The sequence below is a fragment of the Pristis pectinata genome, chromosome 6 (genome assembly GCF_009764475.1).
Source record: "Pristis pectinata isolate sPriPec2 chromosome 6, sPriPec2.1.pri, whole genome shotgun sequence".
NCBI classification, from domain to species: Eukaryota; Metazoa; Chordata; class Chondrichthyes; order Rhinopristiformes; family Pristidae; genus Pristis; species Pristis pectinata.
Genome location: NC_067410.1, coordinates 54,277,154 through 54,296,824, shown reverse-complemented (window position 1 = coordinate 54,296,824; position 19,671 = coordinate 54,277,154). Strand labels below are relative to the sequence as shown.

The 19,671-nt window shown below is 47.0% G+C and overlaps 1 protein-coding gene across 1 annotated transcript in view; it reads left to right on the top strand.

Annotated features, from left to right (window-relative positions):
* Positions 1–19,376, top strand: part of amotl2a (angiomotin like 2a) — a 38,525-nt gene extending 19,149 nt beyond the window's left edge. Inside the window, exons 4-12 of the mRNA XM_052018840.1 lie at positions 1,583–1,727; positions 2,640–2,732; positions 12,439–12,584; positions 12,671–12,820; positions 13,544–13,734; positions 14,583–14,720; positions 15,552–15,748; positions 16,467–16,658; positions 16,971–19,376. Of these exons, the coding sequence (XP_051874800.1) occupies positions 1,583–1,727; positions 2,640–2,732; positions 12,439–12,584; positions 12,671–12,820; positions 13,544–13,734; positions 14,583–14,720; positions 15,552–15,748; positions 16,467–16,658; positions 16,971–17,059 (1,341 nt within the window). The 3' untranslated portion in view covers positions 17,060–19,376. The remainder of the gene's footprint in view (positions 1–1,582; positions 1,728–2,639; positions 2,733–12,438; positions 12,585–12,670; positions 12,821–13,543; positions 13,735–14,582; positions 14,721–15,551; positions 15,749–16,466; positions 16,659–16,970) is intronic.
* The last annotated feature ends 295 nt before the right edge of the window (positions 19,377–19,671 follow it).

Genomic DNA, 19,671 nt, shown 5'->3' with positions numbered 1-19,671 from the left:
AATTCCCCTGATGATAGAGTGTAGAACCAGTGTTGTCACCTTTTATTCTGGTTTCCAGCCTGTGTGTGTGTGCAATCTGTAAAATTGTTGAGTACAGGGCATGTTTGTCAAGCGTTGAGTTTGGGTTATGCTCCATATTTAACTATAGCATTAGGAGCAGTTTTGCTTCTTGCTTTCTCTGATGGTTTACAATAACCATTGTAGGTGAAAGGTTTTGCAAAGCTGGCTTTGAAATGACCACCAGTGCCCTAGTCTTAGTGAATTTGGCCAATGTTATTTCCTCTGAATTTGACCAGCTTGGTATTGATTGTAAATGTTGATATTGTTCTGGGACTAGAAGTGGCAAACATCACACATGCTTTCTGAAACAAACAACATTCTCATAACAGCGCAGAAGGTGTCCATTTGACCATTGGGTTGATGTTGGTTAAGGAAACAATGGAAAAGGCAGAGAGGGTTCAGACAGTCTTTTCAGAGAGACAAGTCCATGCCTTGGACTCTGGTTGGTGTGGTCTGTGTCTATGCATACAGGTGCCCCTGCCAAGGACCTGACAATTTTCAACTGATTGCTTTGATTCTGAGTTTGGCTTTTTGGATAAGCAACCAATAGCAGGCATCGAGCCACTGTTCAGTAGTTTGGGTGAGGGGTAGGTTGTTTCAGTCATCCAATTTGTAACCATGTTCAGCCAGAAGAGTCAAGTGCCTGAGCCAGCTCGACTTCCTCCTGAAATCCCCACCACCACAGAAGCCTGTCTTCAGTCACTCCATGTGATACCAAGAAACAGATGAGGGTACTGGGAACTGCAAAGGCAATGGTTCCAGACCACATCCTGCTAATTACTGTTCAAAAATCAGCAAAGTGACGGAAGGTGCTGTCAACAGTGCTAACAAGCAATATTTCCTCACCAATAACCTGTTCGCCAATGCCCATGCAGGGTGCTGCTGGGATCATTTGGCTCCAGACCCCATCACAGCCTTTGTCCCAGACCTTGTCACAGCCTTTGTCCCACCATGGACCAAAGAGGTGAATTCCAGAGGTGAGGTAATAGTGACTGCCGTCAACATCAAGGCTCTAGAGCGTGATGTTAAGGAGCCCTAGTGAAACTGGTCAAGGGGCATCAAAGGGCAAAGGTGTCAATGGTCAGGGTCATGCCCCATAGAACAGGAGCTGATTGTGAAGGTCAGTCATCTCAGTCCCAGGACATCCGCAGGCAGTGTCCCAGGCCCAACCATCCTCAGCAGCTTCACCAGAAGTGGGGATGTTTGCTGATGATTGAATGTCCACCTACCCTAGACATTAAATAGCATTGCCATCACTAAGTCCTCCACCATCAACCTACCGGGGACAGCATTGGACAGAAACTTGTCTGGACCAGCAACATAAATATATTTGCTGCTTGCTGCCCATGAAGTGACCGTTACCTGTTCCCTCCCTTGGAGGTGACCGTTACCTGTTCACTCCCCCAGAGACGGCTGTTGTCTGTCTGCTGCCCTCCTCTTACATCAGAGAAGTAGTCTTTACCCTGTGCTGTGTCACATCTGTTACCTTTCACTCATCAGCCCATCTGTGGTTACTCTGCAGTTGGAGAAAGAGATCCAGAGGATTTCAGAAGCCTACGACAACCTCATGAAGGCATCGTCCAAACGTGAGACACTGGAAAAAACAATGAGGAACAAAATGGAGGGAGAAATTCGGCGGCTTCATGACTTCAACCGCGACCTGAGAGGTAAGGGTTCAGGTCTTGCCAATACTGCCTGTATGACCAGAAATTGCAGGTAGATGTGCTCTGTTATTGTTTAAACCATTCACCAGGATAAAGATTGCAACAAATACAATCAAAACATTAAGATGAGTAATTGTAAGAATTAATCACATTTAAAATATTATCAAGAAATGACACCATAAGGAGTTAATGGAGTTAATTCTATGGACGTTATGCCTTTCAATATGTCCAAGAAGCATTATACAAATGAGCCAGACTGGCCTCCCTACTGTGCTTTGGAGTCCAAATGGTGTTGTGGTTGATGCCACCAAGCTGAAGGATGATTCTCCTGGTCGATTTTCTCCTGGGCCTGGCCAAGGTGGCCATTCACAGGTCCAGGCTTCAGACAGTCAAGGATTCTGCCTGAGCTGATTGCCTGCCCCTCTTCTGGGGTTACATCCCTGAGAAGGAGCACGCGGTATCCAAGGGTATACTGGGGGCTTTCCGGGACTAGTGGGCGCCACAGGGGCTCGGGTGTGTTCTGGCAAGAGATGACTGTGTTAAAATTTGAAACTATTGACTGTAAATAGTTAATAAATAGATAGATCGTGGAATACTATAGAATTGTAACAATGTGATACTATAATCGCTGAATAAATCTCCTTTGGAAAAGGGAAAAAAATTGGAGGGTGCTGTAAGAATCAATGGGAGAAGAAATCTGGCACTTTGACAAAGAATGCAAGCTCTAAAGGAGAATTGTGACTCACATTTTACTGTGACTTCATTGTACTAATTGGACAAAAATGTAGTGAGTAGGAGGCGACTCAGTTGAAGGAGGTGTGTGTATTAGCCTGAAGTAGTTTGCAGATCATTTGTGCAACTTGCTGCTTGTCTTTCTATACTCAATGCACTTTATACTTTGCATTTCCAATGTAGAGAAGCTGGGCTCTGCCAATAAACTGCTGACCAGCAGGGAGTGCGAGGTCTCAGAAGATGGACAAAGCATTCTCAGCAAGTTGATCGCTCAAAGTAAGATGATCTCACTCACCTCCATTAACCCTGCATGACTAACCTCCGTCCACAAAAGCAAGTCTTGGCCCAAATAGGATCATATAATTTGGTTACAAAAGGTTCTGCTCAACAATTGAGATTGACTGGTAGTTTATGTGAAGTACCCAACAAAGAATGGGCCATGTGTTCATTAACAATAATTTCAGAAAAATGTTCTGTTGTAAACTCTCAGGTACAGTCAACCAGAATATAATAGATCTTTTCCATCAACTTTTCAGATTGATTTCAGATTGTTAGAAAGAGTTTAGCTTGGTTATTTTGGTGAGTGAGAAGTCAGGATTCTCTCAGAACTTCTGATACCCATACCCTCGCTCACCACACACCTCCTCCTCTTGTTCACTCCCACTCCTGTCTGCGCCTCAGTTATTCACATTGATTCAGCCAGCCATACCACTCACCTCAGGAAGCACATTTGCAGCAGGATGTACTCCCTAGTGATGGGGATCCCGGTCAGTTTTCCTCTCTTGGGTACAGAGTCTGGATCAACACCTGGGATAGTTCTTGGACTTAAGACCAGCAGAAAAGCTGGACTGACTTTGTGTGAGGGAATAATCTGGGCTTGTGCCAGTAGTGAGGTGTGGTGTCTAGTGCCAGGTGGATAACAAGGTGGCAGCTCTCTGTTGGCTAAAGGCCCATGCCAGGGCTACCAGCAGTTGGGTCTGGGAACCCCTGGCCAACTGTGTCACCATACAAGGGCCAGCAGTAGAAGCCCCACCCCCTTACTTTGTTCAGACCATTGCACAAGGCAGCAAGGCGGAAGCTCCATAGGAGATGCACAAACATGTATCACTTATCAGTCTTCTGAAAGGGCTTCCCTTCCCCTCCTGCCATCACCAAGTACTCTAAACTTAAATCTCTGCGCTGCTCCTACAGCCCAATCCTGCTTTCCTTCATGTAGCTAAACCCTGCCTAAAAATGCCATAGAGGGAGTGCATTCCATTGGTTCCAGAGGACAGCAAATTTCTTGTATCATGAGAGATTGAGTCAACTGGGACTATGTTCTCTAGGGTTTAGAAGAATGAGAGGAGATCTCAGCAAAACTGACAAAATTGTTAAAGCACTTTGACAGGCAGGAAGAAAATTCCCCGTGACTAATGTGACTAGAACTGGAGATGGAGTGGAGAATGAGGAATAGGCACTTGGGTTTGAGATGCAGAGCTATGTCCTTGTGCGGACGTGGTGAACCTTTGAAATTCTCTCTCCTGGAGGGACATTGAGGCTCAGTCACTGAATTCGTTGAAAACAGAGACTGATAGATTTCTAGAAATTAATGATTAGGGGGATGGTGCAGGGAAATGGGGCTGAGGGAGGAGATCAGCCATGATCTTGATGAATGGTGGAGCAGATTGGAAGGCTCGTTTTGTTTCTGTCGTTGTGTGATGTGGCACTTCAGGTTTGGTTCAACTGAGTTGTACAAGGAACAGTGAAAAGCTAAGGTAGAACTGAGAGCTAAACAAAAGCTCTTGGCATTTCAACACATCCTGTGTGATAAATAATAGCAGTGTAAATTCCTTGCATACCTCAGGTGACTTGGCCTGCTGTGAGCCACTCTCTGCTGATCCTCACGCACCAATCATTAGCTCTGAAATGAGACGGCCGGAGTTAATGGACAGGCGGAGTTCTGTGCAGAACAATTAGCACAGCACTTACGCGTGGCATATCTCGAGCAGGATTGTTTGCTCTTGCCATTGCTTATGTGTCCTTGAGGAGAGGTCAGGAAGGAAGCAGTGAGCAGGCACTGCCCACCGGGTGAATGTGGCTCTGGAGGAAGCTGCCACTCTGCAGAGTTTGATCTCCAACTTTGAGACTCTCCAAAACCTACAAGGGAAAGTTAAAGCAAAAGATCCCGAGCTGGACAACCTGTTCATGCCAAAGGCTGAGCATTAAATTCCACCGGGGTTTTTGATCCGTGTACAAGAGATCCATGTCAGTTTTTATTGGTTGACGCAAGTGCATTAGCATTTCTGGCTGCGGAGCTGATTAGTTACTGATTAGTTATGATAATCAGATAGGAACGACTATTTGACCATAAACTGTTTCTCTTGGGATGTATAAGGTCCTTTGGTCTGAGGCACATGAGGACTTTGGTTCTTTGTCAGAGGCTCCTGCTTCAGCCTCTCTCACAATACCCCTTTCACAATACGACTTGCACCATCCCACGCACACACACCACCAGTCACACTGTCCTACCTGCAAAATCATACTTGCACATTCCCTCTCATGCAAGGAAGATAGTCCTTTTCACTGAGGCTGGACAGTGCTCAGCCACAGAGCCATACAGCAGAGAAATAGGACCTTCGGCCCAACTTGTCCATGTCGATGAAGGTGCCTTCCTGTAGTCCCATTTTCTTGTATTTGGCCCATATCCCTTTAAATCTTTCCTATCTGTACCTGTCCAAATGTCTTTTAAATGTTGTAATTGTACCCAGCTCGACCACTTCCTCTGGCAGCTCATTCCATATACCCACCACCCTCTGTGGAAAAACTTGCCCTTCAGGTCCCCTTTAAATCTTTCCCCTCTCACCTTAAATCTATGACCTCTAATTTTAGACTCCCCTACCCTGGAAAAAAGACTCTAACCATCCACATTCTCTATGCCCCTCATGATTTTATAAACCTATAAAAGGCCACCCCTCAGCCTCCTTCACTCCAGGGAAAACAGTCCCAGCCTATCCAGTCTCTCCTTGCAACTCAAACCTTCCAGTCCCAGCAACATCCTTTTGAGTCTTTTTTCACCCTCTCTGGTTTATAGTCATAGAATAAAGCACAGAAGCAGGCCCTTCAGCCCACCTTGTCTATACCAACCATGTACTAATCTATACTAATCCTACTTACTCGTACTTGGTCTGTAGCCTTCTATGCACTGGCAGTTGCAAAAGTCTCTGCCTCCACCACCCACTCAAGCTGCACTCAGATTCCAACCACCCTCTGGGGAAAAGGGTTCCTCAGACTGCCTCCCCCACCCCACCCTGCCCCAAATCTATGTCTCTAGTTTTGGATACCTCTGCTATGGGGTAGAGTTTCCATCTACCTGCCCTATCTATGCCTCTCATTATTTTGTATATCTCTTACCAAGTCCCCACTCAGCCTTCTCTGCTCTAACGAAAACAAACCCAGTATCCTCATAATTGATGCCCTCCATCCCAGGCAACATGCTGGTGAATCTCCTCTGCATCTTTTCCACTGGAACCATGTCATTCCCATAGTGTAGTGACCAGTAGCGGTGGCCTAATTAATGCTTTGTAAAGTTGTACCATATCCTCTCTGCTCTTATATTCCATGCCCCTGCTACTGAAGGCAAGTTTTCCATATGACTTCTTCAGCACGTAATCTACCTGTGCTGCTGCCTTTTGGGATGATTGGACTGAATTCCCTCTGTTGCTCAGTGCTCCATTGGACCCCACCACCACTGTGTATGTCCCACCCTCATTAGTCATTCCAAAATGCATCCCCTCACACTACCTACATTGCTAACAAGTGCTCAGGGCCCAGACAATGTTTTATTTGAGGTGTAAGGTTTTCCGATCAGTCTGGTCTCCAAGCTGTTGTCTGGGCATTCAGCAGCAGGCAGCTGTACCAACTGGCGAATGGCTGTGTGTGCCTGAATCTACAAGGCACAGACAAGGAACCTGGAATCAATCGGCTCAAAACCCACCATCCCCACAGCTGTTTCAAAAATCTGAATTCAGTTCAAGATGTTTGAAATAAAAGAGTAGTGTCACTAAAAGTGAGAATGAAGCTGTGGCATTGTTCTCACCCTCACTGGTTGAACCAGTGCCCCTCATTGACCAACCTGTGCTCCTAACCTGGTCTGGCCCCCTCCAACCTGATCACTGAAGTGGGCAAGCATTGGGTGACCAGTGAAATACTGAATATGGAAGTGAGGTACAGAGCTTGTGAGCGAGGTTCAGAGAGCCACAGTGAGCTGCCTTACTGCGAGAGGCTGGATGGTAACACATGTTGGGGTAGATGTGTTGGTGAGGTTAAATCATTAAAGCCAAACTGACACTGCTGGGCTTTGATGGTAGGTTCAAAGGGCCTCACAGTGGCGAAGCTGAGAGACCTGGTGCCCCACAGCTCCAGAGACCCACGTACAATCCCGACCTCCAGTGTGGAATTTACACATTCTCCCTGTGATCACGTGGGTTTCCCCCCACATCCCAAAGACGTGCACTGTCAGCGGGTTAATTGACTGCTGTAAATTGCCCTAGTGTGTAGAATCTGAGGGGAGCAGATGGGAATGTGGGAAGGAGATACGGGGAAGGTTCGTGGGAAATGGGATTGCTCTATGAGGTGGCATTGACTCAATGGGATGAATGGCCTTTATAGTAGGCGTGTATGGTATGCTCATTGCATTGGGCTCAGAGAGTGCTGCATGTTTTGTTTGAAATATGTGGCAAGGTACGTGGCTTTATGGCAAGATTTTCTTGTCACTTTCTCCAGATGTTGCGAAGGGGTGGTGGGGACAGATGCTGGGAAATGGTGGTGAGGACAGATGCCGCTCCTTCCTGCACTCGGTCCTGCCAGTGACCAGTTGAACACATCACTACATTATGCACGAGAGAGTTAATGAGTTTCCCATCTCTCTGCTAGACTTCAGGGACAAGATCCATCCAGATTCCTGTTTTGCCCCCATCACATCCTTCCCCCTCTGAACTGACCAAGCACAGCCCCTGGGAGCCTGCCAGTGTGTGACCAGGCTGATGGTTCTGACTATTGTGCAACCTTGGTTGGGAACAGCACACGGTGTGACTCTGTTAGTCACAGCTGAGCAATTGTCATGTTCAACGAGCCCAGCATAAAAGGACTGTTTTCTGTTAACCCCGATCCAACTGCATTCATCTCTTACGGAAAGGGCACTATCACCTCAGCTGTCCCTGCAAGCAAGTCCTTGCAGCTTCATGGCATGAACATTGAATTCTCCCACTTTAAGTAATCCCCACACCGCCCCCAACCATGCCTCTTCTTTTTTTCCCTTTCCTAGCCTGTCTTTTTTCTACCCCTCTTTTTTCCTCCTTACCTTTGACTCATCCCCCAGTGGATCTGCACTCCCCTCCTATCACTATCTCTTACCTGCATCTACCTATCACCACCTTGTGCCCACCCCGTCTCCCCTCTTTTGTCCACCTATCGCTGCTATGCTTTTCCCCGCCATATGTACTGGGCTTCCCCTTTTCCTATCTTCAGTCCTGAAGAAGGGTCCTGACCCGAAACATTGACCACCTGCTTTTCTCCACGATGCTGCCTGGTCTGCTGAGTTCCTCCAGCATCATAGTGTTTTTCATTCAACCACTGTATGCGAGTGCGTACATGTGTGTGTGTGTGTGTGTGTGTGTGTGTATGGCAGTGTGTCATGGAGTCAGAGTTGTACAGCTCAGAAACAGGCCCTTTGGCCCACCACATCCATGCCAGCCTTTTCTCCATCTATACTAACCTCATTTGCCCACATTAAGACTCACACTCAGTGTTTCAGGAACAGCTTCTTCCCCTCCGCCATCAGATTTCTGAACGGTCCATGAACCCATGAACACAACCTCGTTATTCCTTTTTTGTAATTTATAGTAATTTTATGTCTTTGCACTGTATTGCAACTGCTAAACAACAAGTTTCATGACATCCAACTCAATGATAATAAACCTGATACTGATTCTGATATCTTTCTATGCTTTGCCTATTCAAGTGCCTGTCTAATGTCTCCTGAACATAATGGTCATATCTGATTCCACCACCACCCCTGGCAGTGTGTTCCAGATATCCGCCACCTTTTGTAAACAACTTATCCACTTTAAAACTCCTTCCTCTCACCTTAAACATGTGCCCTCTTGTTCTGAGTTGGAGTATTATATGAGTGTGTGTGTGTGTGTGTGTGTGTGTGTGTGTGTGTGTGTGTGTGTGTGTGTGTGTGTGTGTGTACGCGCGCGCACGCGAGTGTGTGTGTGTATGTACATTATGACTAGGCACAGACCTGGCTACATTGAAGGTACAAACATTATGCACAGATATTTGGTTAAGACACAGACCCAGTGCAAGTACTGAGATTCATGCTGTAAGGTTTACGTAGCCTGCATCAGTCCGAGGTGTGAGAGATCATGGCTAAGTCTGAGTGGTCCCATAAAGCCCCACGGGATTAGATATCCACCTTAAGCAGGATAAATTAGAATAAACAGAAGGTACTGGTCAGGCTGCAGACTAATACAATATATGTTGGGCCAGTGAGAAGGAATGACTGCTGCCTCACTGTGTGGAATAATTTTGTGGGAGGCTACGCTGGCAGTTTCTTCACTCTTCCCCCTGTGCTGAGTCCCAGAAAGGCAAAGAATTTCTCAAAAAGCCAAACTATTTGCTCATTGCATTCCCAACCCTCTTCTGGCTTCCATTCCAGCTTTAGTTTTTTTTCCCTTGAGCCAGTTCAAATCGCAGATATGGGCACCAAAGTGTTAACCAGGCTTTGCTCTGGGAGGTACTGGTGTGGTATGCATTTGATTGTTAAGTATGTAGGTCAGAGGAATGTGGAGTGTAGTTTGTCCCATGACTTTCATCAACAGCACAGCTTCCCCTGCCCTCCCCCACCCTCAGCCTCAAGCACATTCTTTGTTTGATGCAGAACTTTATAGCAGGAAGTTAGGAGCCTACCAAGGTCATTGAGTCATTCCCTCGGGAGCAGGGGAGGAAGGCGGAGCAGAATGTGGAATGCTGCTTTCTACAGATATTAGTACAGTGAGCTTTTACTGGAAGAGTTAGGTTAAACAAAAGAGCAGGCAGGATTTCTGAAGCTTTTGCACAATTATTTGCAAACTTGCTGAAGAATGTTGCAGTGCTAAGCTGTGCCTTCACTTTCTCCGGTGAATTGCTTTGTATGTCAGCAGCCTCATGGTAATTATTGCTGCAGAAGTCGATGTTATTTCCTATTTATTGCTCAGAGGAATGCAATCTGGGGAATCAAGGTCCTTGGAATTTTTTTTATCTGTGACTGCCCTCTGTGAATCTCAGTGAGAAACAGAGCGTCAAACAGAGCTGATTTTATCACAGGGCAACAGCTGAAGCACTGATTCTGCCCAGTCAGAGAGAGGATTGTTTTTCAGAGCCATTGTCTCAATGATGTGGAATCAGGAGCATTCTTTTGTTGTAATCTCACAATGATAGAACAACCATCCATTGATCTACCATTTTGAATGCTGGGGACAATCCCAAGGTATTTCACAGAAGAGTTGGTGTCCAGAATTGAAATGCAAGCCAAATAAAGATAATGGGAGATGTTATTAGGATCCAGTGGCTCCCAGGAGTGATTTGAAGAAGGGGCAGAGGTAGGAAGGGTTTATGCAGAGGAAGTCAGGGCTTCAGGCATCCGTGACTGGAAACAGGGCCATAAGCAGAACGAGGAGATGGATGTGAAAAGCCTTGACTTAGACACTGAGCTTGGTGTTACAAAGGTGCTTAACAGAACTGCTTAAGGGAGACACTCTCAGAAAATGCCAGAAACACTCAGCAGGTCAGGCAGAATCTGTGACAGAGAAACAGTTAACATTTCAAGTCTGGGAAAGTCTGCCAATTCTGATGAAGGGTCTTCAGCCTGAAACATTAACTGTTTCTCTTTTCACGGATGTTGCTTGACCTGCCGAGTGTTGCCAGCATTTTCTGTTATTATTTCAGATTTCCAGCATCTGCAGTTTATTTGCTTTTCATTTGGAGGTTTAATCTTATTTGGCAGAAATAGAAGGCTTTTGTACAGGACCAGAAGGCTAAGATAGATTTACAGTGTATGTACATAAACACAAGATGGTTGATAAACTGCAGGTGCAATTAAACCTGTGTGGATGACAATGTTGTAGCAAGAACAGATACCTGATTAAAATGTGGGCGGGAATTGGGATTCTAAATATTCATGTGCACAAGATAAGGACAGGGGAGGGAAGAGAAAAAGGGATGTGACAGAGCTGATTAAGTAGCAGTGTTAGAGAGAAGATGGCAGTGTTAGAGAGAATGTCTGTTTAGAATTACAATGGAGGTGCAAAGATCAGGGAAGATCAAATGGGGATGATTCAGCAAAAGAGCCAAAAGAGACAGAGAAAATCGTCTTTCTTTGTTGGATTCTGTGGGGGTGGTGTAGGGAGACTTTGTTGAATTCAAAAGGGAGCTGGACAAGCATCTGAAGGGAACGACTGCACAGAGATGTGAGGAGAGGCTGGGAGAGTGGAACTAGCTGGATTGCTCCAGCATGGAGCGGGTTAGACCAAATTCCCCCTGCTGTAACCAGTCTGTGACTCCGATGAAGATGCAGCCAAATGTTTGCCCACAGCACTGCCTGGTGGCCAGAGGAGGAAGTACAGCAATGGGTGTGTCAGCCCAGCATAAGTGGGAGGTCAAAACCAGCACTAAACCATTATAATCTGCAGCTTTCTGCTCCTTGCCCAGAGACACTACAGTCAGTCACTTTGAGCTATGCCTAAAATCAGTTAAATCAGTACCATTCACCGCCCTAAACGTTCACTCCCTCCATCACCAGTGCATAGTGGCTGCATTGTGTACCATCTGCAGAGTGCACAGCAGTTTCTCACCCAGACTACTCCAACAATACCTCCTATCACCTGGAAGGACAAGGACAGTCAGCACCTGGGAACAACCTACCACTTGCAGGTTCCCTTCCTCACTCATTGCTCTGAGGCATATTTTTTACACAAAGAGTGGTAGGTGCCTGAAATGTGCTGCCAGTGGAGGTGGTGGCAGAAGATACAGTAGCAATATTTAAGAGGCATTTAGAGGCACATGAACAGACAAGGGAAGGAGGATATGCAGGCAGATGTGCAGGTTAAATTGGCATCATGTTAGGCATAGATATCATGGGTCAAAGGGCCTGTTCCTGTGCTATGTTCTATGTTCTTTGTCACTGAGTCTCAATGCAGGAGCAGGAGGGAACACCCTCCCAGTGGAGAGTACCTTTATCTCAAGACTTGGAGTGGTTCAGGAAGACAGTCCCCACCCATCATCTCAAGGGCAGCTGTCATGGCCTCTAGATTGCGTGCTGCCATGTGTTTTCACCAACGGAAGGAACTAAAGAATGAATTACCCAGTAGAGCAAACTGCTCTTGCCTTCTCCCCAACCTTGTCAAAATTATTAAGTGATAAAATTAAATTGACTAGAGGAAGGAACATTAAATAGGGTGGCACAGTTAGTAGAGCTGCTGCCTCACAGCTCCAGCAACTCAGGTTCGATCCTGGCCTTTGGTACTATCGGTAGTTTGCACTTTCTCCCTTTGACTGTGTAGGTTTCCTCTGGGTGCTCCAGTTTCCTCCCACATCCCAATGATGTGCAGGTCGATGGGTTAAATGGTCACTGTAAATTTCCCCTTTTTTGTACGTGAGTTGTAGAATCTGGGGGGAGTTGACAGGAATGTTGGGAGAATAAAATGGGATCAGTGTGGGAGTGGTGATCTTGGGTGGTTGATGGTGGATGTGAACTTGGCTGAAGGCTCTGGGCTGTGTGACTCTGAGATCTAGTTTGGACTCGAGCTTATATTCCTACCCTGAATTCCTACAACTATTTGCATCCTTGTCATTAATTAGATTGCTATGTTGTCGTGCTGCCTTATCTGATAGAGACATGTTTACTTGAGAAATGTAAGAGGTACCTTCCTAGTGATGTTTCTGGATTCTGCATTTTTTGCAGACAGGGAACAGCAGAAGGAGAAGGAGCAGCTTCGGAGGGAGTTAAACCTCTCATGCAACAGGAATGAAGATCAGCACAGGCGAATGCAGCTCCTTGACCACGCGCTCAACAGCACACAGTCCAAAGTAGTGCGGCTCGAGGATGAGGTATGTCAGATTCCAGCCAGATTCCTTAACTTAAGGTTGCCACAGAATAGATTGGGGTTCTGATGCCCGGCATTACTCTCTCTCAGTTGCGGAAGAAGCGAGCCTACGTGGAGAGGGTGGAGAAGTTGCAACATGCTCTAACCCAGCTGCAGGCTGCATGTGAGAAACGCGAGCAGCTGGAGCTGCGGCTGAGGAACCGCCTGGAACAGGAACTGAAGAGTCTGCGGACGCAGCAGGTAAGTCAACAACCTGCCGACTGTGTCACAACTGCACACCTGAGGGCTACCCCTTTTATTGGAAAAGTAAATGTTGTTCAAAACAAACACACAGCCAATGGGGTCTGGGCAGTAAGCAGCACTTCCCGCTGAGGTCCACACCCCCATGTGTACCCACCTGACCAACAGATCAAACGCCATTGTCCTGTAAACCGTCCGTTGTGTGTAGGTGTCAACTGTCACTAATGAAGGAAGTTCGACCCAAAATTACCTGGAAGCACCTCAGCATAAAAGTCTTGAATGGTGCACCTTGTTGAAGTAAAGCCCCCCCAAGAAATCTTTCAAGAACATTTGTCTTTGTTACATGGACACCAAACAAAAAGAATTTGCATTTATGTAGTGCTCTTCATGTCATTAAGAGTGCTTTACAGAAGTGTTTTGGAAGTCTGATCATTCAGGTAATGTGGGAAATAGAAACGCCAATTGGAAAGGGAGAACACCAGCACTGTTGGGTTAAACTGGCCCAGAGAGGGTGAATATGGCTGGGGACCTACCCAAGGTCTCCAAGGTTATACAAGCTTTAGATGGAGGAAGCATTAAGGGAATATTTTGCCCTTGTGACTTGAACCCAGCACAGACTTGACCGTCCCATCACTGACAGTATATCCCTCATTTAACAAAGCTGTCAAGGGATGTCCTGCTTGTTTATCTGTGCAAAGCATTAACACTGGATTCTCCCCACAGCGCCAAGCAACAGCTCAGGGTCCCGGAGCTCCAGAGTACAGTGCCCCGGCATTGATGGAGCTGCTCCGTGAGAAGGAAGAGAGGATCCTGGCTCTGGAAGCTGACATGACGAAATGGGAACAGAAGTACCTGGAGGAGAGCACCATGCGGCAGTTTGCAATGGATGCTGCTGCCACAGCAGCTACCCAGAGGTGTGTCCCTGCATGCCCAGCTGTTTCCATTCCGCACTCTAGGTCAGATGCATTAAAGGATATCCTGGACACATTTTCCCCCTCACCACCCACCACCCCTACTCTTGCATCCTGCTCTTTGATCTCCCCCTCCATTTTCTTTTGCTGCCTCAGTGTTCGAAGTAGACAGTCCTGCCTTGAAATAGCAGGAATTGCAGCTGGACATTGAATTTGGAAATGTTCACAAGGCATTGCGCACAAAGAGAGCCCACTAACGTGGAGAGATCCAGGCCAATATGTGTGCTCACATCAGCCTCCCACCACTTGCCTTCCATCACCACACCCCTCCCTCCCTATACTCATCCAACCTCCTGCCTCAGTGGGGCCTTACTGACCACCTCTGCTGCAGCCCACTACCCTCTGGACCACACTTCTGCCCGGTTCCATCCTGGATTTATTAGTAAGTAATTTTCTTGTCATATTTCTCACAACATGACTGAGGCCATTCATCCCACCACTTCCATCCTCACCCATTTCCCTGTAACCTATTCTATCTCATATGCCCATCAATTCCCTCCGATTCTCCCACCACCCACCTCCACATTTGGGTCGAATTCCTGCAGCCAGTTAACCTATCTACTAGTTTGGGATGTGGGAGGAAACTGGAGCACCCGGAGGAAACACATGCAGTCACAGGGGGAAAGTGCAAACTCCACATAGACAGCACCGGAGGTCAGCAGCCACTCTGCTGTGCACCATGCTAGTTTATGGTCATTGTGGAGCCTCCCACCTACTGTGATTTAACAGACCTGCTGGCCTCCCTTGGTTTCTATCTTTGGGAGAACTGAATAATTTCTTTACCTCTGCAGGGACACCACAATCATCAACCACTCACCTCACCATTCACCCAACAGCAGCTTCAATGAGGGCTCTCTGGAGAAGCGTGTTTACTATGAGAACGGGGAGGTTATTGTGACCAATCATCGGCACCAAGAGATGGAAAACAGGTACTGATTTACAGGGACAGTCGGGCTGGATTTGGGACTGGGTTCAGGGATTGGGACTGGGACAAGGATTGGGTCTAGTGTTGGGATTGGTTCTGGGACAAGGATTGGGTCTGAAACAAGGATTGGGACTGAGACAAGAATTGGGACTGGGGTCGGGATTGGGTCTCAGACAGATCTAGGCTTTGGGCTTTGAGCTGGGACTGGGACTGTGATTGGTGAAACAGGAACATCCTGGCAGGTTCTGATGGGAGGAGGTTAGAGGTGAGGCAGTGATAAGGGTGGTGGTTACACCAGGAAGGTGCCCCTGGGGACAGGTTGGCCACAGGACTCTGAGGAGAAGAGTGGTCCCATCCCTGGCAATCAAGTGTCTCCCCAGGCTCCCAACTGGTGTTCATATGCAGGGATTGACCAGCAAGGGAATCTTGTTGGTGCTGTGCTTCTGGGAACCAAATCTGGAGCCACAGCAACCCCAGGATGGTGTCACCCTCTCGGTCTGTCTGCACCCGGTCTGTGCACTCACCCTAGTCCATCTGTGCTCCTGTCTGTGTCAGCCAAGTCCAACTGTCCCACAGTCTGTGACCCTCGCAGTCTGAGGCCCCACTCCTTGCTGTCAGACCCTCCCCCTCTCCACCCCCCAGTCTGACCCTTCTGCATTACCTTGCTCAATCTGTAAATGGCTCTGGGTTAGCTACTTCGAGAAGGTGTGGGAGGGATTTCCCTTGGAGGAACTGGTCATGAATTGACAGCAGGGATGGGCAGCCTTTTTTTGGTGAGGGTGGGTTTGTCTGTTCAGGAGAGCAATGAGTAATGACCGCTTCGTCTCACCCTCAGGATTAAGGCCCTACATGCACAGATCCTGGAGAAGGATGCCATCATCAAGGTCCTCCAACAGCGCTCCAGAAGAGACCAGGTGAAGCCGGAGCAGCTGGCACTGCGACCGGCTCGGTCAGTGCCCTCCATTGCCCTGTCCATGGGGATGTCTCTGACCAGTGACAGGGGCCTTGACAAGGCGTCCCGGGGCAGCTCAGGTAAATAACCTTTGGTCACTTCACTTGAGACTTTTCTCCATGGGTCAGTGGGCCATTCTCTCACTCTGCGTGGCAGATTGTGTGTTTAAACCCCATGCCACAGGTACTGGAGCTCATAGTTCAGACCAAGACAGCTCTGCATTGGTGTAATGGCCAGCTTCAGCCAACCAATCAGCCCACAACCACACCTATCAGTTTGGCAAGTCTTTCTGTCACTGCCTTAAGTTTATCTTTTTTCAAGACTGATCAAGCTGCTACCAGAATCACTCATAACATCCCTTAGCATCCATTAAAGGGAGGTGGGAAACTGCAATAATCCCTCCCGTGTGGAGTGGCAAGCTTGCACGAATTCCATGCATCACTGGTACCAGGACATCTGTCAATCCACTGGTTCAGAAAGTACTGGAAGACTGGCAAATAAATGATGTGGTGCAGTGTAAGGGCGTGATGCCTCTGCAGACCTGCCAGCCCATCTAAGGTACACTGCCTTTCAAACAAGTCACCTACTTGCCAGCTTCAGAGCACCTTACAAATCTGACCTGTACTCAGGAAACCATAGCTTCTCATGTTTGCTTGGTGCTCTTCAATGAGCTTGCATCACATGACCTGTAAACACCACAGGAACACAGAGAACGTTAGCTTACAGAAGAGTTAGCTTCGGTTATTGCAAATGTTGAAATGAAGGACTTGATATTCAGTAGACCATTCCATCTTTCAGGTGCTATAAACAAGAGCTGCACCGAGGATCAGACTGTGATTTCAGACCCCCATCCTACAACGTCCCATACTAAACACGGGAGCAGAGATGGCAGCACACAGACTGAGAAAGTGCAGTCAGCCCAGGGGAGCTTGCAGGACAACGAGACCTCAGTCAACTCACGTGCCGCCAAACCAGTGGCCACTCCATTAGGTGAGTGTCTGTGTGGTTGTCAGTGATACAGGGAGAGGAGAGAAGGGAAGGCTCGTGTTTTGGTGATATGAGGGAGCTGGTGAGTGATTCACTGCCCCTGCAGAACCTTGGACTGGAGAGTGCTGTTTGCCATATCTCACCTCTTCACGTTAAATGCTGGACATCCTGAGTAATTCCAGCTCCGTCGGTTAGGTGGGATGCAGGTGATCCAGGAACCCGGGATGGTGAAGGGAAGGGAATTCATGAAATGAATAAATTAATAAAACATAAAGGCACTGACAAGGATTAATCTTGTGCAATTGATGTCCACAGATCTGCTGCAGCTACCAAACCAGGTGAGCCCCAGCACTGTAAGAAACCCAGATTCATCGGACAATGAGATGGTGGAAATCCTCATCTGAGAATGATGTCTGTTAGGAGATGGAGGCCTTCTGTGAAATATAAAGACCTCCATACTTGGCAAACCTTTCACTCCTCACTGCCAAGCTATCAGAACATGGAACCAGGACAAAACCAATAGAAAGGTGAACAATTCCACAGAAAAGTGTGGAGACAGAACATGATTTTTATGGGAAGAGGAAGATGTGGCCTTGAATGCATCATATCCATAAGCTGCTATAACGCTGTCTTCATTTGAGGGTTATACACACAAGAAGAGCTGAGCTAGTCTTTGTGCCATGTGTGAAGCTTCCCTGAGTGGCAGGAGACACTCGCAAACTAACCCAAACTATCCAAACTGCTGTGAAGCTGCATCCTGAGATGGACACATCAGTGTTGTAAAAGTCAGTATTTTTTTCACACAACTGCCAAGCGTAAAAGCTTCACAGCAGCATTAATATATATAATTACAAATATCTAGCACTAGACTGTGCTATACATAATATATACTGTACATAATGCTGTAAATTAATCTTCTATTTTAACAAGCTCTTTGTTTCAGCTTTAAACTTTGTGCAATTTGACTAAATCTTTGCTATGACTAAAAATGTCTCTTGAACCTCCCTTGCCATTTCTGCCAGCAATGATCATGGTTTCTCTCTGTCGCCATCCTCCAGACATACAACTTTCATTTCCTTCCTTCAGCACCTCCTGTGCAAGTCTTGATTAAGACTTGTACATCTCCCCTTGTGACTAGCCACTTCTTCCAGCCATACCTTTAATTGGACCTGACTTGGAGAACCTTCCTCACCTGGGCCCCATTGCTTCAGGTCACAGCTGTTGCTGCATTTCATCATGGGCACAGGAAGATTCCATAGCTCTTAGAAGGGATGCTGAGATGACAATTGAGGCTTTGTGTGTGTGCAGAGGGGTGACGTTACTTGTGGTGCTGTGACATTATCTACACCTTCCTGAATGAAACAAAAGCATTTTTAATAGAGAAAACTGAAACGCTTTCTCCGGACTCCGGAATCTACCACAGAGAGCCCCTCCCAAAGCAAACCAGTCCCTAGCAGAAGGTCTTTGCCTGTGATTGGCTGCACAGTAACGTAGCAGTGAGCAAACAGTCCATTCGGTGTCCCTGTACATCTGCACTCCTGATTGAAGAAGTCCAGTGGGAGGGTGTAGGGGTGGATGGTATGGTTCCAATGTTTCCCGGTCACCTCCCTGTTGCCCAGCCCAATTTGGGAATAGGGATTCTGCCTGCATCATTGAGAAGCTCTGATTAGTGCTGTGTAGTCATTGCATCTGTGAATTACCAGGCGTGTAGATAATGTGTTAGGGGGTTGCCCAGCCCTCCCTGAACAGTTACATCTTCACCTGAAGTTGCCAGTCCATTCCTGAGCTTGGCAGTACCAGGACTGATGTGTAGCTGTGTTCTGCACACACCTGTTCTCAGTGGTTCTGGTGTTTGCACCATACTGCTGTTTCCTCAGCATAACCGCGTTGTTGCCCTGCAGGAGGTGCTGACCTCAGGGTGTGGGCCAAAGTTGGGGCAGACTGGCAGCTGGTTTCTGCCACACTGACCATTCATCATTTCCAAGTAACAAAGTGAGACAGGAGAGTGGAGGACAGGCAGGGTTATGGCCAAGGTTAGAACCTATGGCTGCCCCTTCATTCACTGATAGGTCTAAGCATGGTCCAAGGACACTCCACTGACATATCTTGGGAACAGACACAGGCTGGGAATGGCACTGTGATGCCTGGGCCTGTGGCCCAAAGTATTAAGGATACCCATCCCAGCAAGATCCATAAGCTGGGATCGGTGTCTCACATTCCACCCTGCCATGGGGTACATGCAGTGTGAGAGTGAAATCTGTGAGTGGCCAAGTGAAGGGCAGAGGACAACTTGTTGATTCTGCAGTTGGACCTGTCCAGCTGGTTACAAAGTGATGTTTTTCCATAATGTGCAATTGCTGGCCATTGCCTTCTTTCTGTGACAGCATTCACACATACTTTGTTTACAAAAAAAAATTGTGAAGCAAAAAAAAACAAAAAAAAATTAATATATTTTGTACGAGTATTTGTATCTGACACGGCTGTATTTTAGTGCCACTGAACCTCATGCCAAAGATGATAAACTGCATTATTATTGAATAACTTATGTAAGTATTTAATGGTGAAGCCAGGGCTCCGTGGAAAGTCACCAAACCCTGGGACTGCTGCAGCATTCTGTACGGTATGCAGTTATTTCAAGTTATTGATGTGAATCTCAGACATGGGATTTTTATATTGGAATATCACCACACATTTCAGTAATAAAATCAAAAATTAAATAAACATCACTTCAGCCTTTTCTATTTTGAATAGTGCCTGCAAGCAGTAAAAACTAAGCTTATGTACACCGACAAAACAAAAATAATCTACTCTCCCTCATCACCAACCCAGCCACAAGCCTCAATAGCTCTAGAGCCCGGCTGGACTCTGACCTAGGGGATAGGAGGAGCAGCAGGCTGCTGGGCCTGTCATCTCTGTTTCAGCTCCCAGAACAACTGCTCCAATTACTCCCACTTCCCTATACATTTTTCCATTTCATCTAATTCCCTTTTTCTGCAACAACTGACTTTGCCCTTTC